The 24,090-nt window shown below is 36.1% G+C and overlaps 1 protein-coding gene across 1 annotated transcript; it reads left to right on the forward strand.

Annotated features, from left to right (window-relative positions):
- Nucleotides 1–331: 331 nt before the first annotated feature.
- On the forward strand, nt 332–23,040 carry LOC115970616. The gene is made up of 18 exons (XM_031090221.1): nt 332–737; nt 1,255–1,988; nt 3,020–3,278; nt 3,406–4,717; nt 7,227–7,453; nt 7,560–8,226; nt 8,329–8,410; nt 8,556–8,603; nt 9,241–9,438; nt 13,793–14,255; nt 14,833–14,992; nt 15,095–15,156; nt 17,017–17,111; nt 18,223–18,336; nt 19,337–19,402; nt 19,725–19,822; nt 20,031–20,449; nt 21,465–23,040. Exons 1-18 carry the CDS (start codon nt 392–394, stop codon nt 22,688–22,690), a joined length of 6,576 nt encoding a protein of 2,191 aa, XP_030946081.1. The 5' UTR covers nt 332–391; the 3' UTR covers nt 22,691–23,040.
- The last annotated feature ends 1,050 nt before the right edge of the window (nt 23,041–24,090 follow it).

Below are 24,090 nucleotides of genomic sequence, written 5' to 3' on the forward strand. Positions count from 1 at the left end.
CTTTCAGCCATTAGAGGAGGGGGGAAATGAGTTTCAATGTTTTCTTTTATTTCTTATGGCTTATTTTGGGGTGATGTGGCACACAATTAGGTAAAAATAGGTGATGTGGATATATGACTACAAGCTTATTTGGCACTTGAAGCAAGTCTAGCTACACAAGGATAGAATGACAATTTTGAAAGTAAAATCAAACTTTATAGAATAAAAAAAAAAAAAAAAAAATCCTAAACATAAGGGACCAAAATGAAAATAATCCTAAATTTTAGGGTTAAAATTGCAATTTAGTTTTTATTTTTTCAACAACTTGAAAGTTCGGTTTACATTATTCACAGTTACATCAAAAAGAGAGCACGAGACTGTGCCCCTAAACTCTCTTTCTGTCTCTCTGGCCATGGCCTCGGCGGAGCAGCCTCCGAAGAAGCGAAAGCTATACGAGTCCTTATCAGAACCGCCTCTTCCTTCTTCTCCTCCTCCACCACCACCGTCAGAGCCACCTTCACAACCACCTCCACCACCACAATCCCTACCCCAGCACGAGGAGAGCCCCGTAGCTCCACCGTCAACACCACCGCCGCTCTCTCAGGAGGAAATTCTCATCAGAAGGAGAAACAGAGACGAAATTCGAAGCGTTCACGAATGCTATAAGCGTATTAGGTTTTGCCTTTCGCACAAGGACTCTGCTGCTTCCATGCCTGACCTCGAACAGGCCTATCTTTCCCTCATCACCGCTTCCAGAGGTTAGGGTTTTACAATTTCTTCTATTGCAATTTTGGCTTCAATTCGTAGCATACTAGTTTCAATTTCAGCATTGTGAACTTGTTTTGGTGGAAGAGTTCTTAAGCGAATTTATCAATTAGCTCTGTTTGGTTGCTGAGAATCCTGAAGAAAATAAAAGAAAAGCTAGATTTAGGATGAACTCAATTCAGTGCTGCCATTTGTTAGATGTTAAGGAAGTAGTACCAACCAATAGGCCTACAAAAAAATCATTACAACAACAACAACAACCAAGCCTTAATGCCAAATTATTCGGGTCGGCTATGGATCCTCAATAGATTAGTCAGAGTCGGCCACACACACACACTCATATATATTCTTTTTTTGCCATTGGAAGTACTTCCTTAATTGACATGTCCTTTTTCACTACTTATAATAAGCCTCATTTCAAGTTTTATATTGCCGTGGCGCTGCACACAATTTATGAATATGTTGCTTCTTTTGAACTGACTACTTTTATATTGACTGCTAGCTTTGCAGGTTGTTCTAGTGTACAACGTATAGTGGCGGAACTCATCCCTCGATATGCATCACATTGTCCAACTGCTCTTGAAGCAGCAGCAAAAGTTGTTATCAACATGCATAACTGGACTTTGGCAGTGATAAATAGAGGAGAGGATGCTGATGGGGTTGCATTTTTGACTGCTAAAGCCTGTATCTTTGGTCTGGTTGATATCTGTTGCACCGCTTCTTCAGAGGCACCAACGTCGTCTGTCATTCGAGGCATTTGCTTTGCGGTTTTTCAGAATGTGCTTTCTTTCTTTGTATCATCGTTTGAGGGAAAGGATATCTTTCAGATTGTTGACAAAGAAATTTTGAAGATGCAAGATTCTGCGGATATCTTTGCTGAGCTTAAGCAAATGTTTTCAGATGAAGATGTATCTTCATTGATTAAGCTATCCAAATTCCGTGTGTTAAGTTTGCTCCGTATTTTCTTTCGTTGCCCTAAAAACTTGCTTGCAGCATCTTTTGAATTCTTTAACATCGGTGTAGCAGAGGGAGTTAATAAAGAGGGTCAATATTTTCTAAGTCTGGTGACAAGAAAGCTTGTTGAAGATGTGGCTCCTGTGTTGGGTAAAACTAGTGATGGATCTAAACAATGTACTGGTTCTGTTGACAAAAGCACCGGAAGCAATGAGGAGCTAGTATCAGATGGCAACTGTGTTTCGGTAGATGCATCATCACCTGTTCCAAAGAGCTGCTTGTTGGCTATGGTAATTATTAATTCTTGTTTTATGTGAAAAAATATTTTTGACTGCTAGATTAGGATTTTATTTTCATTAGATGCACAATCTCTCTAAGGGTTAGTGCATATCAAATAACTGTACTTATACATACATACATACATACTATATCTATATATATATATATATAATATAGTGTCAATTGTGATCACTCTCTCTCTCACTCTCTTAAATGTCAGGTTTGTGGCTTTGTTAGATATTTATTTAATGTATTTTCCCCTTATTTTTAGCGTTTCATGTAGTGACTTTTGCGGAAAACATGGCATGACGCATATTTCATGAGAGTTGCTATTCATATATGAATTTGTATGACCTCAAGAAAATGTGCATTTGAGTCTATTATAGAAGGTAAACATAAATCTTATGGAAAAAAAAAAGGTTCTGCAGAACCATAAACTAGGCTTAATTGAACTTGAATCCCATATTCACCTGGAACTGGAAGAGCAAGTAAGTTTGCTTTAACAAATGTATTAATATGGAATTACTCACGACTGATTGACTCCTTATCTTTTTTTTGAAAGATGCGTCCCATTTTTTTACATGATTCTGATGTGCATAGATAATTTTTACTTCTAATTATATTCTTATATTAAAAAAATATTAATTTTAAAAATAAGAATAAATGCTTTTAATAAATCTAATTGGTTCTGAAAATTGGTTGGCATTGGTTGGCTTTTTGTTGTTGCTATTGACAAGATGATGGTGCTCCTATATGTGCTAGTATTTAATCATAAAAGTATTTTTTTTCCCTTTTCTTCTTCACTTTTTTTTTATAAATTTTTTTATTTATTATTTTGTAATTTTTTTTTTTTTTTAAATTTTAAATAAGCACATAATCCTTGCCTTATGAATGGCAGATCTCCAAAAGCACAGATATCTCAAATTGTGGTGAAGATAGACAAGTTTAAAGAACTTTTCAATTTTCTGTTGAATTTCTAGTACGCATGTTCAGTTTGTGCTCTGGACTAATAATGTCTTCCACTGGGACTTCTTTTGTGCAGGTTCTTGAAAAAGACCGATCATTGCAGAGATGGATTTTCTCAAAGTACAAGAAATTAACTAATGTATCGTTTTCTAATACTATTTCAGAAATTATGTCAGATATGAAAAGAATCATTCAATCATATGAAGAAGTAATGTCTGTAGAAAACAGTCTGGTAGACAGTGATGTGGATGAATCTGATCCAACTAAGTACATCAATCAACAATATCTGGTGCCTAGGATCTCTAATCAACGTGAGCACTCCAGTGATCTATCTGGTAAGAAAGGTAATTTAAGAATCCATGATTGACCATATATTATACATTTTTTGTTAAAGTTTGCAAACATATTTGAAACTTTGCGGGTCTGTAATTCATCTTGAATCTGATTGCTGCTTAAATACAGGTTCTGCTCATGACATTGGGGGCTTGAGGTCCATGGATTTTGAGTCTGGTGAGCATGGAGATTTGTCACATGGCAGGTCTTCCAGGGACCTATTGAACCACCAGAGGCTTTCACCCAGAAGAACGCCATCAGACTTCAGGAGTAATTCATTTGAAGGTAGAAATAATTTTTTTCATGTCGAGAAGAATCAGGTTTCAAATATGGATTTCAGTTTATCTACCATGAGATCCTCCAGTGGAGGCCTACATAATTCTTTGGCATCTCCTAAACATAACTTGACAATACCATGTACTACCACAACAACTCAAACTGTTTGGTACTCTGATGGGGAACCGGCAGCCATGGATATTGTCTCTGCTTCCAAACAGCTCTGGGTAGGTTTTTCAGGATCTGATGCATCTGAAGCTCAATTAAGGTTTCAGTTTGAGAGGTTTGGTCCAATAGAACAATTTTTCTTCTTTCCAATGAAAGGATTTTCCTTGATTGAGTACAGAAACATCATGGATGCCATAAAGGCTCGGGACTATATGCGACGGCATTTTCCATGGCGTGTAAAGTTCATGGATGTAGGACTGGGTACTAGGGGTTCGATGAAGGGAGTTGCGGTTGGTTCTAGTTCTCATGTTTATGTTGGAAACGTTTCAAGCCAATGGGCCAAGGATGAGATCCTGCATGAATCAAGGAAAGTACATTATAAGGGTCCTTACATGGTTACTGAGCTTAGCAATGAAGGTGCTGTACTGATGGAATTTGAAACTCCTGAAGAAGCTGCATCTGTAATGGCCCATCTCAGACAGCATCGTATGGAAAGAAGTAATTATCGGGCACCTCCTGCTAATGTTGCAGTGCCTATCAATAACCTTGGAAACATGTCTAGTAGTAGTATTGGATCACCTCACACTCGAACTATACCAGGGAGCCCTGCTGACAGCTGTAGGAAGAGGATGTCTCACTTATCTTCCTTACTCTCATCATTACGTGCTAAATATAATATCAATCAAAGCTCAAGCTACTTTGACAGTTATATATCTGGAAACAGCCATACTGCTATGATGAGGGAAGAAGATAAAGTGTCATCAAGTACTCTTAGGATTAATTTTCCTAATATTAACTCCCCATTCCTCACAGATGATGAGCTAATGGCCATTTGTAGTCTTGCTGTGGGCAATGTCGGGTCTGTAGTCAGGTTGACACGAGCAAATATGCAGATGGGGTGTGGTTGGTTTGTTGAATGTAGCAGTGTAGATGCTGCGATTACAGTTTTGAAGAATCTCCGTGGTTGCCCTGGAGTGTTCTTTCAGATAGAATTCAGGTTTGAATTTCTTCAATTGTTTTTTCATTCAAATTCTTATCTTTTGATACTGAATCATTATGGCATATTCAACTTGATTTGTTCATGTGTTATTTGCACCCTTTGTATTGTTATAGAAGTTAGTGATTCTTGTGCATGGTTTCTTCCGTTGACAAAGTATTTGGATTGCATAAATTCCTAATATATTCCATACTTAATAGATGGGTCTCTCCACTTCGTAGTAAAAAGTAAAAGGAACAATATAAATCACTAACATATGGCCAGTGAACTCTAGCTCAAACGATACTTCCTCCACTTGTTGGAAGATGAGGTTGTGGGTTATAGACCACTTGGTGTGTGTAATTTACCAATCAGAAAACAATAGGAATCCAAGGAATAACTTTTATTAAATCCTTTGTGTGAAAGTAGAAAGTCATGTTCTGTGTCCTCTAAATAGTTAATCTTTTCATTTTGACCAAGCCATGGCCTACAAAACAACTACAGTCAAAGTCTTAGTCCCAAAATTTTTGTGGTTGGCTATGGATTCTCAACCGACTACTTAGAGGTGGCCACATGTATTTTTCCACCATGTTATTATTTCCGGAAATTCTCTCTATTACTTCTTTAATTAAAATGTCCTTTTTTACACCTGAGATTACCATTAGTTTTGGTCTTCCTCTACCTTTTTTTGGTTCTCAACTAGACTCAACTCACTAGTTCTTATTGGTACATTAATTGCTCTTCTCTAAACATTACCAAATTATCTCAAGTGACTCCCCATTCTTTTCATCAATAGAGCCACCCCTACCTTTGAGCAAATTTCCTTAATGAGAATCTTATCTTACCTATCTTAACATTCTCATTTTAGCTTCACTTATTTTATGAATATGTTGCTTTTTAACAGCCTAACATTTAGCACCATAGAGCATAGCGTACCATAGAGCAGCTAGTCTTATAGCAATCTTATAAAATTTTCCCACTTATAGCTGTGGCCTATTCTATGGATTATATATCTAGGTGCTCATGCTATAATAGATGCTCATGGCTAAGAGGTGACAACGTTATAATATGTAAACTAATTCTTAGGCAAGAAGCAAGAACTAATGAGCTCCAACAACTCTAAACTCTAGTGTTGGTAAAAGCACCAAATGCACTAAAGCACACAGGCCTCTTGGAGCTTAGACGCAAAGCGCAAGCGCACGCTTGATTAAAGTAAAGTGCACATTTTTCAAACATTTTATATAATTCCCTCGTACTTTATAAAAATACATAACCATGATGAGGTTGTGGCTCGCATTTTCCTTTTTTTCCCTTCCCGCGTTATTTGATCATTGTAATTTTGGTTCTTGATTTTTGCCCCCACAATACATCCCCAATGTACCCAGGTTGGCTAGTTTTTTCTTAATAAATTTTTTTTCGTTACTTATCAAAAAAAAAAAAAAAAGTTATGATCCAATGAGGTATATGGTTCTATTGACACATATTTAAAAGGCAAAGACCAAAAAAGTACAAGAATGGTAATTAGCCTTGAAAATAAAAATATTGCTTGTGTAATACAATACCTTAAGAATAGTATTTCTGTAATAAATCTATGGTCCATGTCATAACCCCAGGATTGAGCAACTAATTTTAATGATTTATATCGTTTTTAGAAATAAAATAAACAAGCGTGCCTTGGTACTAGTGGATGGGGATAGTTGGCAGTAGATTTTTCTAGTTAGAGGCGAGCCCAGAGGGCTCTTCTTTAGAAAGGCTCCTTATGTTATCAAAAAATAAAGAAAATAAAAAAGTGTGTCTAGACATGCTTTGTGCTTCTTCAAAAAGTGCCAAAAAAGCATGCCTAAGGTGCACTTCATTAAATGAGCCTCGCTTTGGCCAAGCAAAGTGTTTAAGACCTTAGGGCTTCGAGCTTTAAGCACGGCTAAGCGTGCTTTTAACAACACTACTGGCCTCTCAACCCAGAATGGGTTTTAATTTAAAAAAAATTCCTGATTCTGTTCAGCCAATTAGCTCTTGCTGACAACGCATCTCCTCCCCAATGAGAATGGTATGGAGGGTATGGTAATGGGTACAACACTCTTTGGTTGCCTGTGTAACTTACTTTGTTCAAATACATTTAAAATTTTGTTGCTTCATGGAAATGTGACTCATTCATTCTAGTATGTTTTGCACCTGACCTTTCATTTGGTTTGTTTGTTTTGATACTGTTATTCCTTGCTATTTTATCCTTAAAATTTAATGTGTTCCATGCCTTATTTTTAAGATGAAATATTGAAGTATGCCCAAAACTACATATTTTTATGGAAGTTGGAGTTGAGAATGAAGCATTGTTCTTGTATTTCTGTTGGTTATTTCTATCTTGCTTAAAAACTCTTTGCTTTTGTAGCAGTATGTAATCTGCCAGGATTAAATTGTTTGAACTTCTAGAATTGTGCTTATATTTCTTGTCACATCCTTTTGAGTTCTTTAATGAGATGATTTGCCCATGCTAACCCCTAGATGATTTGGTGAACTTTCCTCCTATGAACAGTCAACCAGGAAAGCACCATCCTGCAACTTTCCCAGTGAAACACGAGGGCAGCTCTAGGGAGCTTGTATCCCCCAGAATGAAACCTGATAATCATATAAACACTGCGCAAGGTGGATATTCATTTCAGTCAAACTGGGCAGTTTCTGGTAGTACAGAAATGCCTGAAATTGGAGCGAGAAAAGTTGATGGTTATGACAATAAAGTAGTGGTTGATCCTTCACAAGGAGGTGATAAATTATATATAGAAATACAAACAAAAAGTTTTTTTTTTTTAATTAATTTTTTTCCCCTCCATATCACTGAAGGATTCTATATGAAATGATTTTATTTTAGGTAGTCATGTTGTTTCTGGCACTGCTGAACAAATGTGGACATACAAGAAACCTGAAGTTGAGCTACATTCTGCTCCTGGGAACATTCCATGCATGCCCTTGGCAACACGGGGACCTCCAATTCCACCACCACAGCAAATTCATTCATCTCCATTTATGCGACCTGCTTACCTTCCACCAAATAGTCCCTGGGATGCACGGGGTTTAAATCATCATATGCCTTTGAACCCAGTCTCTCCAGGTGTAATGCCTAATAATTTTCATGGTAATGCTCCTTTTATACCTGCCTCTGTAACTCCACTCGCACAGATACAAGGAACTCCATTGCAGCATTTTGACCAAATGTTTTCCTTGCCTGTAGTTCCACCACCTCTAATGTCCCTACCACCTCCTCAGCCTGAAATGCCTCCTCCATTGCCTCCATCTCCACCTCCTTTGCCTCAGTCACAGCCACCTCCACCTCCACCGCCTCCTCCACCTAGTTCTCCCCCTCCCCCTCCACCTCCACCTGTTTCAGAAACATCCAATATGGAAAGTTCTGGGCAATGTCCGGAATATCAGTGGCAGGGCACATTATGTAAAAGTGGGGTTCATTACTGCACAGTTTATGCACATAAATTGGACTCCAATATTTGCAAATATTCAAACCCCACTTCTGAGCCTGCTGAGTAAGGACTTCAATTCCCTTTTTAAATTGCTAATCTGATGAAATTTTATATGAATTGGGACAAATTTCTAATGATAAGTTTTCTTGATAATGCTTGGTGCAGATGGCCTGCTAAATTAGACATGTCCAAACGCACAGATTTCCGTCATGTGAAATCAACATTCACTAGTACCCCACCACATAAAGTGAGTCCTTAAATAATTTTCAACTTTTGGATTTTTGTTGAGAATAAATTGAAGTGCATGTGTATACCCCTCCACCAACCCCTCCAAAAAAAGTTCATATTCTAATTTCACTTGTGATTCTTTTTTGCTTTGACACATGATGCAGAGGGAGGTCTGTCAGCTGCTTCCATCTTCTGCAGGCGACCATAAAGGCGTAAGTTATTTATCTTGGCTCTGTATTTCTTTTATGAAAGTAATCATACCTCAAAGCCAATGCCACTCTCTGGTGTAGTGGTTAATTATATCATGTCTAGGGAGACTCAATTCTAATCAAAGCTAATTTAGATTTTGTGAATCACCCAAAGAGCAATTAATTGTTACCATAAAAGCTCCTTCCAAATATGATGTTTTGGATTAGGATAGGGGCCATTGGTTGGTGTGATGGTAAAGGTTTTTGGTTGGGGATTCGATTCTTGAGAGGAGCCATTTCTTGCAGGAATGCTGAAGGATAGGACCATATCAAGATCTCCCCTCACAAGACCCTGCTTTGGTAGGACTGACATAATGTACTGGGCAATGCATAGAATTTATGATATCTCCTATAAATAAACTCTAATAAGAGCCCTAATGTGCTCATGCAACTACTAATTTCATAGTTTGCCTTCCTAAACTTTTCATTTAGCTAGGAGATATCAGTTATATTGCATTCATGAAGTCGTGAACTCCTTAGCTTTGCTCAGTATCCTAATCTAATGCGTGTCTAGTTCCTTCTGAAGTGTAACAAAACCTGGTTCTATAATCAGTGAGATGCTGTTGCAAAACCTTGTTAATCTTAAAAATGTGTTCTGCAGTTTCAGGATTTCATATCATACTTGAAGCAGAGAGAATGTGCAGGAGTAATCAAGATCCCAGCTGCAAAATCCATTTGGGCAAGGCTTCTCTTCATACTTCCCTACTCGCATGAAGCATGTTCCATGCTCTCCATTGCACCTAATTCATCTGATTGCCTAATTGCGTTGGTTTTGCCTAAGGAAACAAACTTGGAATGGGCATAGGTTTGACAGGTTGGAAGCTTAGAATAGAGCCGTTCATCTCCAAAGAATGGTATTTTTTACAACTTCAGAATGGTGTTTGACTTATGTTGGAAAGCAGGTCATACATGCATGTAGAATTAGGAACTTGAGAAACAAAAAAGAAGTTGATGCTTCATTCTGCCTATCAATTTTGTTGTTACCACAAGCTGGGACTCACTTTTTTGTCAAGACGGAAATTAATGGGTCAACAATCCATATTTTTTTGAGGAGACAATTATGTATGTCCTATACGGTACAAAATATGTTCTTGTATTGTACAGTTTTCAAAGATTTCAGCACCTGCAAATGATAATGTTCAAAGTATTTCTGGGACTTTTCAGGAATTTAAAGTTGAAGCATAAGAAATTCGGTTGGTCGCAGCAATCTCCAGCAGTGACCGATTTTGAACTTATAAGAATGTTCAATTTTTGTTTTAATATGTTTTAATATTCTTATTCCGATATTTAAAATGGTAGTAAGATTGGATTCTCCCCCCTCCCCCCACCCAAAAAAAAAAAAAAAAAAATCCAACAAAGAAACCTCTTGTTTAAGTCTATCATTTATTATCTCTTTATCTTTTTAATTAATTATTTAATTATTGCTAATATGAATCTTTAAAACAGAGTTGTCAGTTCTTTGAATTTTTTATATCAGCTTTATAAATGTATAATATAAACTTTGTTTTTATTTTTCAACTAATTCCATATAACAACTTTGTAAAAATTATCTGATATCTAAAATATGAAGTTAATTATCTCGTCGTGTAAAAAACTTGCATAAAAAAAGGGGAAAGAAAGTCTCAAACAGTCAACTAAATGCAAAGACTACTTGCATTAAAAAGTGAAAACTTGGAGTCTATTTGGTAACATCTTATTCTATTAGCTTTTTAATTTGTTTGTTTACATGATATTATTTTTTTACATCTCACTTCTTCTAGGTCCAATTATACTTCAATCAATTTTCGGTAAATTAACAAATAAGGTTTAAGCAAAACTGTATATTCAATCAATTTTCAGTAAATTAACAAATAAACTTTAAGCAAAATGGTATATCTAAATGCATGAATAAAAAAATATATTCTAAATTGACCAATTACATTGAAGGTTTTGATAAAAGACTTGCATTATTTTTGTAGGGGGCTAATTCAACGTCCCGGCCCAAGTTAGATGGGTAGGGACTATATGGTGGCCCAGTACAATTGATTTGTAAAGGTAGGTTATCAAAGCCAACCTTTCAAGCCTTGTTGATTTGGCTAAACAATTTAAAAAGAGGTCAAATGTTAAAGTTATTAGATTTAAGAGAGAATAATAGTAAGAAAGGCAAATATTTCTATATCAATTCTTCATCCAAGGATCACTAGTATATATAATATTCCCTTCTCGGTTACAAAGTTTTTGATTAGGCTTTATACTTCTCTTCTTTATTTATTATTTTTTTTTTCTATCCCCCATTTTGGAGGAGTCCATTTTTCTTATATAGCTACCTGGATTGCATTTCAGCCCTCCACTTAGATAGTTACTAATCTTCACTTGAATACTTGTCCCATCAGGGCCTTACTGGAAAGTGGTAGAATGTACTACAAGCTGTGGGGACACTGTTTAGGGGTCATTCTGCCATTGATGTGGCTAGCTGAGTTGGTGTAGTGCATTAAATGCGGAGATGATTGGTACATTACCTGGAAACTTCCCATTTTTTTTACTTGCACGTCTCTCCTTCCCTCCTCAGCTCTCGACATTATGGACTTGATGGTCAATCTCTAGTCCCTCGAGGAGTACTTGCCCCTCGGGCTCGTTGGACGTACCACTCTTCTCGGTTTCTCAAACAATCTTATCCAAATTGATCTGAACCTGTCCTGACATATAGTTGGGACATATTGCCCCTTAGGCTGGTTTTATTCTATGGTTCTCCCTCTTCGGTTCCTCATCCCCCACAATTTTATTTTCATTTTATCGCGATACTTATTTTTTATATTTGTGTCTTTACTAATTAACTAAAATATAAACTCATTAAAAGATTGAGTTAATTATACACCATATAATAAAAGAGTCTTGAAAACTATGGTAGTGTCAAATGGTTGTCTTTTTTACAAAGCAAGCGACTACTTCTCTCTACGTCAAGTGGCCGCCCGAAGAGCAATGAGTTTTGCCAAGGACATTAGCATAAAATGGCAATTTTCAAAGATGATTCAGAGATAATGACGATATTGTTTAATGAGGAAGAGAGCTGCATGACATTCTTTGTACATATTATAAATGATGTCAAGTGGGGTACGAATGGGTTCGATTCGCACGTACACATCACAAGGACAACTTGATAGCCCATGCATTAGCAAGAATGGCCAAATGTAAGAAAGGAGCACACGTTTGGTTCAATTTTGTTCCAACTAATATAGCCCATGAAGTACGAACCCCGAGTTGATTTACATCAATAAATTTTTTTTTAAAAATCTCCCTAGGAGCCAAATCACCAATATCTTTGTTATCTAGATAGGGTTTAATGATACCTTATGTAAATTTCAATTACTTTTTAGTTTTTATTAATAGTGACTTATAAAGAAGGACAAATTGGAGCAATTTAAAAACTTGGTAATTTTACTATCGCGCACTTTTGGTACGATGATCACTCTATAAATATAAGTACTTGTGAAGCGTGAGAGGTAAGAGCTAGGATTCAAGTTTTCAGGAGGGAAATTCATACACATATACACTTGGATTAAGTTAAAGTATTGTAGAGATGAAGGCCCAGATAAGGATATTGGGCAGTAGGCCGCACCCGAGGACATCAAATAGCCCAAGGACAAACAAGTACAAACAAAGGCAGATAGATATTGGGCTGAGGAAGAGGTCAGGTTATGATGGGCAAGTAACATTGTCCGAGGAGCGATACCACCTCGCCTAACAGTGTGGAGGCCTAAAGTCCGACCACTCATCAAGTACTGGGCAGCAGGCAATCATGCTTGGAAGGATAAGCATTAGAAAGAAATGAGACAACAGAGAATTGAGAAATATCTGGAAAGAAAGCTGCTACTACCGCATTGAATACTCTGCATCTAACCTTCTGGCTATATTAATGTGGAAGTGATACCTGAACAGTAATTTTCAGCCTTACAGTTACACACAAAGATTTCAGGAAGGTACTTATGGGACAAGTATTAAGAAGATTAACAATCTGACCTACACATGGAGGGCTGAGATGAAAGAGGGGAAGTGAATATAAAAGGGAAGAACTCCATTGCAATGGGGATCATCAGAAAAAGAGAAAAATCACCGTGTAACCAATAACTGTAATTTTTGTATAAGTCTAAGAGAAATATATAAGAACATACCTTCCTCGTACTTGACCGAGAATAAGGGCATGTTTGGTAGACTGTAATAAGCATTGTAATGTAATAGTTATTCCTATGGTTTAGTTATTTTTTAGTTTGGTTATATTTTTATTACAAGGAATAATCATTCCTTATGAATAGCTATTCTTCAAAATGAGGAATAATTATTCCTCTTTAAAAGGTGGTATTAGCTATTTCTTAGTAAATACAATAATTTCAAAAATTAATATATTTCTAAATAAACAAACTTTCCATATGCATCTAACAATTATAAAAATAAAAAATCATAAAAAATAACACATTTCTCTCTTAAATTTAAAAATAACAATTTTTAAGGAGATATAATTGTATAAGTAAGATATTTCCTAAAATAAATGTTAAGTTTTATTCTAATATTATAACTCACAACCAAACTAATGAATATGTTTAGTTATTACATTACAACACACTTTATTACTAGTAATAAAGATTACATTTCATGTCGTAATTTTCATTCAGTGTACCAAACATACCCTAACTTTTCTTGTTCAACTGTTTATCTTGTTCATTCCAATACCAACTAGCCTATCGTGATTAGCATCATCCTAACTCATTGAACGTTCAATATCAGGCCTACTTTTTAACAAATTTATTGTTTCGGCCTCATTGGGCCATTGTCCAAACCATTTGGGCTGTGGAGCAAAACACGTCTTTACAAGTATAATTTTTATCTTGTATAAAAAAAATATATATTTTTAATTAATTTTTTTAAAAATTTAGGATTTAATTTGAACCATCTCAAAAATTATGGGAGGTAAATACTAAATAATGTAATTTAGCCAAATTTTGTAAGTTGGTTGTTACCACAAGTCTATTAAGGCAAAAATGTCGCCTTATCAAAAGCAAAAGTGCAAAACTCGAGGAGCCGACGCCGGTTCCCACTTCCCATATTATTTCTTCAAAACAATGGGAGAGAAACGACGGACCAAAGATATTCAGAAGCCTCCACTTTGTGTGAGCTAATCACTCTCAATACAAATTCAGAATCGGAAAAAAAAAAAAAAAAAAACTCCCTCTCAGTCCCAAAAAATGTCGAATCGATATGCTAACAATAGGCAAGACGCAAACAAGGGTTTCACTAAAACCACCCAGAAGAAATTCGTCCCCAAAAATCACAACTCAGCTCCAAAAGAACCAAACCCCAATCCCAATCCCAATCCGACGCTCTCATCTTCTCTCAGGCAATCGCTGTCAAAGCAATCGGATGCGGCGTCGACGACAACGAGTAGGGAGAGCGGAGAGTTGGTGTCCAGAAGAGCTGCGAGTGGCAATTTCGTAAATTACTTGCCCCAAGACGAGGCGGTGGCGGCTGGGCTCGGCCCAAACGAAGCTGGATCGGATGCACTGTTGTCTCAGAGTGTTGTGGATCTTTTGAATAGGGAGTTGTCTCGTTTGCTCAAGCTCAATCCTAGAGACTTTTGGAGAGAAGGTATCTATTGCCTTTGTTTTTCTCTTGTAAAATGATATCTGGGTTTTGTTGTAGAGTTGATAAAATAGTGTGGGCATTTGATTCTATTAGCCTATTATAGATATTGATGCAAGTACCACTTCACAAACTGGGGGAATTGATCTTAATTGGTATGTCTTGGTTGTATTCAAAATCTTATTGGTAATGACAACTAGTTTTGGTGGGTGGGGTTAGTTGCTTGTAGGTTTTACGGCTAAAGGTGAGTCCAAAGGGCTCTTCTTTAGAAAGGTTCCCTATGTTATATATAAAAAAAAATGCGGGTCTTTCATAATTGATTGTTTTGTGTGGGAGGTGATTGACTTTAAGAATTGTGGATTAGGATAAACAGGGCATTGTGTATATGGTACCAGCTACCGTGATTGCCTCTCTAGTGAGAGTGATTATGATGTTTGTAAGTATGTTACATAATATTGGCTTCATGCTCTCAAAGAGGTTATGTTGGTTTACCTACAAATGTGCATTTGCCTCAAAATTTGTGATTGTGGTCGGGTAAATCTGAATATTCTTTCTGCCTCTTACACTTCCCGGTTTTTCTCAGTGGCTAGGGACTCTTCATTGCATGAATTTTTGGATAGCTTCCTACAGTTTAGGAGCAGATGGTATGACTTCCCTCATCGTGGAGCAAAGGGAATAGTTGCAGGGGTCATTGTTGGAGAGCTTGAGTTAAGCCGCCGTGTCTTTATGGTATTGTATCGCATGTAAGTTTCAATTTTTAAGTGGTGTCTTTGTTGAATTATAATCTGTATTTTCATGGTCTCTCTTCGTATCACCAACTAGATTGGAATTTCTTTTTGTTGCAGATCTTCTAATAGAGATCCTGGTGCTCGGGCTGCGGATAGTCTTAGTCCAAAAGATCATGGAGGTGGGTCGTCTCTCTTATACTCTGTAATTTACGTGCACAGTTTTTTCTAGTTGATAAAGGTATTTAGAGGCGTGAATGGGTTAGTTTGTTTTGGTTTGGGGGCTTTTTTAATCTAAACCATCCTCTCTTTGTTGGGAATTTACCCAACCCAAACCAAGCCATTATTATAAAAATAACTGAAGCAAACCAACCCACTAGCGATTGGTTTGAGTTTGTAGGGTTGGATTTTTTTGTCAGGCCCATTAGGCCATTTATCTCCAATATTTTTTGATAAGTAATAAGTTTATTGATGTAAAAAAAAAAAGGGGAACACCCTAGTACACAGGAAGTGTACAAGGGTTGAAACAATCAAGAACAAAAATTACATGAATCTAAAAAATCAAGAAAAGATAAAAATGATTGGTTCTGCAATGCAGCCAACCAATCCATTATAGTTCTAAAGAAAAATAGTTTCAAGTCAGATATGGATCTCTCCCTATCTTCAAAGCACTGACTATTTCTCTCCCTCCAAGGCACCACAATAAGCCATTTGGAACCATCAACCATATATACCCATTTCGATGATGACCAAAACTGCCTTGCCAACATGCTAGAAGCCCCATTACAGATTGCGGCATAACCCAACTCACTCCAAACAAACCGAACACCATGGTCCACAGATCCATTGCAACCGGACAATGAAGAAAAAGATGATCAACCGATTAAAATTGATTTTTTTTTTTTTGGTCAATCAATATTTTAAAAACAAAACTCAAATGCATCAAACTAAACTAGCTAGTAAAAGGTTTCCATTTAAACATCTAATATATAAAGCGAACAAAATATATATATAGTAATTACAAGACTAAAAATGTTTTATAATATTTATGTAAAAGAAGGATTGATGGTGGTGTGGTGTGGGTGATGATGGACAGCAATTCAAACCCAATAGGGTTAGATTGCGGGCGAGGGTGTGAGAATTTTGGGGTGTTTGTGGTGTATAGAGTGTAATGAGAGCACCAATAAAAACAATTCAAAGTAATTAAAAATATTATATAATATGTATATGTAAAATGAGGGGGTTGGTTTGGTTTCATTAATTTGGAAAAAAGGCCAAATCTAAATCAAACAAACCCCATGTCTTTTAAAAAATCAACCCACCAACCTGTGAAAAACCAATCTATTGCCTTTGTGATGGATTGGATTGGCCTTGTAGCAATTCTTTATAGTTTTTTTTTTTTTAAAATTTTTTTATTTATTTATTTATTTTTTTTTTAATTATGTGATTTATGATGTTGAGCATTGTAGTGGCTGAGAGTAAAATGAACACGTGACGTGCCAATGAACTTTTGTTTAAATGGTACCTCCTCCCCATGTAAGAGCAAGGTGGAGGATGAGGTTGTGGATCCTAGATCCACTGAGTGTGTGATTTAGCGATATAAAATATCTATCTATAAAGAATCCAACTGACACACATGGCTAGTTGCATACTTATTGACATTCTGCACCCTTTCTCTTTTGGTGACAAGTTGCACCCAATTACAATAAATGACACCTTTTTTTTTTAGGTTACTCACAATCCTGATAATCTTTAAAATATCTTTTTTAATATCAGTTTATGTGCATATATTTTATAAATACTTCTGCTGATTTGTGAAGAGTTTTTGAGAATGTTGATGTGTATAAAGCATTGTATTTGCATCCAATATTAGCATATCACTCCAAATTAACTGCCCACAATCATTGTTTTATTTAACCAATAATACCAGTGGTTAAATTCTTTTGCTGATATGTAACATATTTTGGGTGGAGTTTTTATATGTATTTTCTCTCTCCAATATTGTTTTCTGATACACTGTTGTTCACTAACTCTGCTTGTAGTTATTTTGCAGGAAAAGAAGTTGCTGGACTTGCCTAAATTGTTAGATATATGTGCCATCTATGGTCATGAAAACGAAGACTTGACCAGAATATTGGTAAGCTATTTCCGTGGAAAAATGGTCTATTGTATCGGAAATCTTTTTCCCTTGGTTTTACTTATGACTTTTTTTCCCCCTTTTTTAGTTTCCAGCTTCCTTTCTCTATAGAAAAGTGACATAATTATGTCAGAGAAGAGGTAAATTCTGAGGGATGAACTAGATCCTTAATTTAGTAAAAGTTACACAAGAAAGCCTTGAAGACATGAATAACATCTGGTTGCTAATGAGGGTTATATATACATAAAATTCTGCCCATGAGCTCTAGCTTAAATGACACTGCCTTCTTCCATAAGAATGGTTAGAGGTTTAGGTCATGTGTTCAAAATTCACTGGGTGTGTGAGTAACTTACCAACAAAAGAAAATAGATATAAATGTCCATTTCTTTGGGCAAATAGAGGCTTGTTTATTGGTCGATTGATAAAACTAGAGTGTCACAATTACTCTCCAAGGGGACGAGTTAATGAAGGATCTTCCTCAATTTGTTGATATCAGCAAGGTTTTTGGGTGAGTTGATTATGAACTTTTGCTGCCTTAAACCTATCAACTGGTGTGGCCAAAAGAAAAGCCTTAATTGGACTGGGATTTATATGTGAAAAGTTTCCGGTGTCCTATTTGAATGGATATAATTTTCATTGGTTTGATTGCCTCAACAAGGTCAATTAAACTATAAAATCTTGCTTTCCTTAAACCTGTCAATGGGGCTTGATTTTATGCTTGGTAAGCCTCTGGTATCCTTGATGGAGATGCTTCACTTCCCCCAAAAAAAAGTCCTAGATGGAGATGTTTCAAGATAATATTTGTTCAGAAAACAAAAACATGATAATTTTCATTGAATTGGCAAGGCTATAGGGCTTGAGTAGATGGTTAATATGGCAGTCACTCCAACACTGTGGACTTGAGAAGCTGCCAGTTCTATTCTGATCTTTAAATTGAATGTTAATGTAGAGAGGTAGGGATATCATACAAGAGAGTGACGTGGGATTTGCCAAATGGTGTCTGTTTTTGTGATCTGTTGTTTGACTTGTTTCTCTAATTCATTAATGGAAGGATTCATGCCTTAAATTGAAGTACATGCTCTCTCTCACTCTGGTACATTATGTCCTCCAGGTTGGGAATGCTTTAAAAGCACAGCCTAGGATCCATGATAATTTGACTGCAGTAATGTCACATTTCCTGAGCATTGTTCACACAATGAATCAACGTTGCAGCTCATCTTTGGAGGTATTCTTTCCAAATCTGCAAAGTTCTAATTTAGCAAACCTGTATTGGAAATTAGTTGCTGAATGTTGGGTATTGCTGTGGGTTCCACTTGCAGTCTTGTTCAACTCTTGTATTGCATGTACTTATGTCCCATCAGTCATGAAATTACTTGTTAATTTTATAATTTGTGGCAGATTTGGTGTTCAAGCAATTTTTAAGCTTGCATGCCTATGTAAAGATGAACTATATAATTTTTCATGTAAAGTTCATTTGACATGCTTGTTTTCGAAGACCTAAGGTTTTCTGTGTTCTTACATCTTTTGGGGTAAGATTGTGAAAACTCAAAAATTCTTTTTCAATGAACTAGAATCTGCTTTTTTAGATGCACATTTTCACTTTACTTGCACCTGTACTTTCTTATGGAATTTTTATGCAAATATTTGAGCCAAACGATAACACTATTGAGGTGGTTGAGCATCTGTTTGGATGAGTTCTGCTGCATGACAATCTTTATTTTGAATCTACCTAGTATCCTTTGTGGAAAGAAAAAAGATGTTGATGTTTTTAATCTCATGCATACTACTTTTTGTAGTTTTCATTTAAAACCACGTCTCAGTCTCTCTCCCCCCCCCCGCCCCCCTTTTTTTTTCTGTAAAAGCTTCTTGCCTCTTAGGCTCATAAGGGATAAAAGAGCGAGTGTTTACTTTACCTCAAACTATATATCTTTTGGGATTTAGATTATTATTTTACATAGAGTCCATAATTCCCCTCCCCCTTTCTTGGCTGTTGTTAATTATTGCGATATGTATTTTAAATCATATAGTGAGAATTTTAGTGTTCCATGAACTGGTTTCATACTTTTGCACACAAAGTTAAGGTTAAACTGAACTGGTTTGCTAATGTAGATGGACATTTTTATTTGGTTGTGGGTCTCTTTCTCTTGTGGGAATTTGAATGAGGGTATATTTAAGTTAATTTGATTACATAATAATGGAAAATTTCTACCTCACATTATGTATAGGTCCTATTTTCCTCTGGAAGCAGTGAAGACCATGGAGCCAGTCGACTTCATGCTGATTATTTAGAGGTGATTCTATTTGGTAGCTTCTTGTTGTGCATTAAATCATTTCCCTCAATAGATAAAAAAATGCTATAATGTCTGTGAACCATATGTATCTAGCGTGTAGTTTGCTTTATGCTGCATAAATGTGGTCAAATCAACTGCCACTCAAAATTTTCAATTAACACTGTTGTCCAGATTGATAACATGGTATGATATTAAACAAGTTGTAGCTGTTAATTTGGTAAACTAGATGAAAGATTTCTTGTCACAGATTGATTTCCAAGACAGCAAGTGGAGCCTTAAATTCATGATTATATGCTACTCAATCATGTTGTTTGCTTGATAGGTGATCGACTTCATTAATGATGCAATTGTATCCATGGATGCTTTTGTGACCGCATACAAACCCGCGGCTGTGTACTTCGCTTGCCCTGTTGAGTTAAGGTACCTTTTTACTACTAGGAATTTTTTCCCCTAGATGTGTAAAAGGTGTTTCTACAATAAAACCTATAGTTTGTCTGGGGTTGGTTAACTGATATCAAGGATAACAGTTGCACTTTCTTTTTCTATTCACCCCCATCCTCTTTTTTTTTTTGGGTGGGGAAGACAAAGCTCTGTTACCTTCTGATATGAAGATTCTCTGTTCATGCAGTTTAGGGAATGAGGAATTGCTGAATACACTTGCAAGGTTGCATGATTCATTGCTACCATCTCTACAGCGGGGGTTCAGGATCATCTTTAAAGCTGATGAAATTGAAATGATATCTAAAGTTGCAATAAGCTTGAAGATGTTATCAATGAGAATAGTCAAGTTTGGTTGGAATTTATTGGACATTTGCTATCTAAGCTCTGAAGTGTTCGGAGATGGCTTTCCTTTTCCACCTGCCATAAAGATGTTTCCAGCCAATGTAGAGGATTCTTTCATAAGGGCAGATATTTTAGTTCAAACTTTTAGGGAGATCAATGGAATTTCCCTACAATTTCAGGAGAACCAAAACAGAGAAACTTTTCTTCAGAATGTTGAAAAGGTTCACAATGTAATGAGCAAACTTGAGAGTTTACAAAATACTGGTTAGTGCTTTTCATACTTACAAGGTTTTTACTAGTAGTAATGCTTCTTAATTATCAATTTATAATTACTTGGTTTAGATAATATAGTCACAGACATGCTTAGTTGCTGATCATAGACTGCTGGGTGTGTACTGTGTGTATAGCTATTCAGATGATTTTATTGTGTTACACATGCTACAATGATGGATAAAAAGTTTTTAAGTTTGAAAAATAACTAGATCTGTAAGTGTCTTGGTGTTTTTCTGTCTTCATAAATTGTGTATTTTTTCCTGTCTACTTCTTTCTGTTTTATAAGATGGGGAAGAGTTACTCTGATTCCGTTTTGATTGGGTCTACATTTGTATGAAAATGTGCAGCATCTCTCTGCATGAAAAATTTTAACCAAAGGTCACCAACTTACTGGCACAAAAAAGGGCCAATTGGTTGCTATTCATTTGTTTCAAGTAAAGGGTTAGTTTTGCCTAAAATTGGATTTTCTGATAATTTTGCTGGAAACCATAACAGAAAGTGTGGGTTTCCTACAAGTGGGCAGCATGATGACTCTAGAACAGCACCGTATTGAGGGATATAGCCTTTTATGGAGACTGACTTGTGGATGGAAGTTATAAGATGGACATCCTTTGGACTTGCTAGACAGAAAATTATAGATTTAGTTGCAGTATACTATACACATGGGTTGGGTTAAAAAAACTTATATTATGTTCGGGAAATTTTTACCATTTTTGTTTTTTGGAAACTTTCTTTGTAACGTGTAAAGAACCTGCCATTTACTGGTATCCCCCATACGTTTGCTCTAGCATTATTACCCAATGTTTTTTTATCCCCTTGTAAAATTTGAAGAATTGACAGCTACCATATTTTCAGATGTTCCTAAATATGGACGCAGTGGTTGTTTTATAACTATTCTCTCCTTATGTGTTTCATTCTTCTTATTTCTGTGAGCATATCTTTCTTGGACCATTCAAGTGTGATTTCAGACCTTGTAGCAATTCATGTTTGTTTAAACATGGTGCAGGATGGATATTCATGGAGGATGAACAGTTTCAGTATCTATCTGGGATAATGCATTCTCCAAAGGCAACTACTAAGGAGCCATCCTCTACAAGAACCCTCATCACAAGTAACAAAGCACAGGTGGGTGAAGATACTGCAGTAATGGAGTCCAAAATCAGTCAGATAAAGGACCTCTTCCCTGATTATGGTAAAGGTTTTCTTGCTGCCTGTCTTGAAGTCTATAACCAGAATCCAGAAGACGTGATTCAGAGGATTCTAGAGGGAACACTCCATGAAGATCTGCAGTCCTTGGACTCTTCACTAGAGACAATTCCAATGCCTAAATCTGCTTCAACTGCAAACTTGAAAGATAAAGGGAAAGGTAAACTCGAGGAACCCGCATCACCAAAAAGGAAAATTGAATCTACAACACTGTCATCTACTAGTTCAGTGTCTGTAACTAGGGAGCCACCAGTTGAGGGTCCCTCATTTTCATCCTCATCTAATCATGGGAGATATGTCAGGAAGTCCCAAATGGACTTGCCTGATTCCAATATCCTTGATAGCAAAACTGAAACAGATTTAACAAGGGCTGCTGCTATAGTTTCACAGTATGAGTATGAAGACGAGTATGACGACTCTTTTGATGATTTGGGTCTGAGCATAGGAGAGACAGGAGGAGAGGAGAATGAGATACTGGGTGACAAAATGAGGTCAAATTCAGGGAAATCTTGGGGACAGGAGACTGAAAGCTCTGCTCAAAAGGCACCTAGTTCAAAGTGGGGTTCCAAGAGGAAGCCCCAATACTATGTCAAGGATGGTAAGAACTACAGTTACAAGGTTGCAGGTTCAGTTGCAGTTGCAAATAGCATGGAAGCATCATTAATTTCACAGTCTCAACAAGAATCCATTTATGGCCTCGGACGAGGTGGCAACTTTCCTCTTGGTGCAATGAAGAAGCTGACCGAGTCATATGAGGAACAAGATAACCAATTGGATGTTCCTCAGGCAGAAGGGAGAGGAAATGTGGGGAACATGAGGGGCAGGGGAAGAAGGGGTGGCAGGGGAAGACCAAGGGAGTCTCACGAGGAGCAAGATAAGCAGCAGCCTGATGCTTCTGAGACGGAAGTGAGGGGAAATCTGGGGAATTTCAGAGGCAGGGGAAGGAGGGGAGGAGGGGGAAGAAGCAACAGTTACAGAAAGGACCGTGCCATGAGTAAACACTTTTCCGGATTGACTGGAATTTAAATATATATAGGCTACTTTATATACTTTTTTTGAGGATTTTGACGCAGGAAAAAGAAAGAAAGTAGGGGATAAAAAAAGGGGATCATTGAAGGGCTTTGTTTGTTTGAGAGCTGCAACTGTATAGTGGTTTGGTTCCTTCCAAGTTACCAGTTACACTGGCTGAGGTTACTTTTTAAGATAGTTGCAAATTTGTAATTTCCTTCTTATTTTTGATAGGTAAGATTTATATTTTCTATTCAAATTTTTCTTTTTTGACAATTCAATAGTTACAGCAGCATAGGGGAATTTGAACCCTAAATGTTTGCGTTGGAAACACTAGAAACCTAATGATATTATGTCTATTCGGAATCTTGGATGCAGTTTTTTATTCTTTTTTGTGTGTTGAAAGCTGTCCTAAAAGTCTAATTCTATTAAAGAAAAATGAAGCTTAAAATGAAAATTTTCTCAAAAAAAAAAAAGTTTAAAATGAAAATTTAAAATTTATTCATAAACAAATAAGCTAAAAAAAAAACTAAAAGAAAAGGCTGTTAACATACACGTAATTTAAAAGTTGTGTATTTGAGAAGAATCAAAGGTCATAAATGATGGAATCCAAAGGACCAAATTACGCATTAACATAAGGTTGTCAAAATTGAAATCTTACATAGAATTGTAGAAGGTAGATAGGATCATGGATTAGATTGTAGATCATAAAATCTCACATTATTTAAGAAAAAAAATACATTGGTATGTTAAATAATCACATAAATTATATATTTATTCATAAAAAACCAAAAATTTGCATCCATTTGAAGTAATTACTATACATCATAACATCTATTTATAAGTGTGAGTGTCATTTAAAGAGACCAAAAACCTTGAAACGTGATATTCTATAGGGATGTTATTTTTTATTTAGGTCCAACTAACACTCTATCTCTCTACCTTAGAATAACAAAATTGAGTTTATTGGGATGTTATTTTTCATTTTTATCAAATTGAACTTTCTATTAATTTAAAAAAGATTATAAGAAACTAAGATCATTCAAGATCGTCAAATTTATACGATCATACCGATCCTGAACGATCGTATCGACTTAAGTAGGATCGTAAAATCGTAGGATTGTAGAATCCAAATTGAAATTTTGATAACCATATGTTAACACAATCACACCACGTTGTAGTCAGGGGCTTAAGGAGAGTCAAAAGAATTGAAGTAGAAAAAACAGGAGCATTGTTAGGAACAACAAAAAGAAAGTTGTAAGTTTACAACTTTTACTATAACTTGAGTGATAAAAATATTAATATATTATTTTATTTTTACTACTCACAATTTGTCACGTTATCAATTATCACAAAAATTATGATTTTTATTTTTTTGCCGTCATTTTTCAAAAACAGTGGATGGAGCAACTTTACCC

The sequence above is a fragment of the Quercus lobata genome, chromosome 12 (assembly GCF_001633185.2).
Source record: "Quercus lobata isolate SW786 chromosome 12, ValleyOak3.0 Primary Assembly, whole genome shotgun sequence".
Classification (NCBI taxonomy): domain Eukaryota; kingdom Viridiplantae; phylum Streptophyta; class Magnoliopsida; order Fagales; family Fagaceae; genus Quercus; species Quercus lobata.

Bases quoted from the DNA above. Each gene is read 5' to 3' on its own strand.
- LOC115970616 (XM_031090221.1), top strand. From the start codon at position 392: ATGGCCTCGGCGGAGCAGCCTCCGAAGAAGCGAAAGCTATACGAGTCC. The intron at 19,403-19,724 runs GTGATTCTATTT...TTTGCTTGATAG, and splicing joins TTCATGCTGATTATTTAGAG to GTGATCGACTTCATTAATGA. The intron at 20,450-21,464 runs GTTAGTGCTTTT...AACATGGTGCAG, and splicing joins TGAGAGTTTACAAAATACTG to GATGGATATTCATGGAGGAT.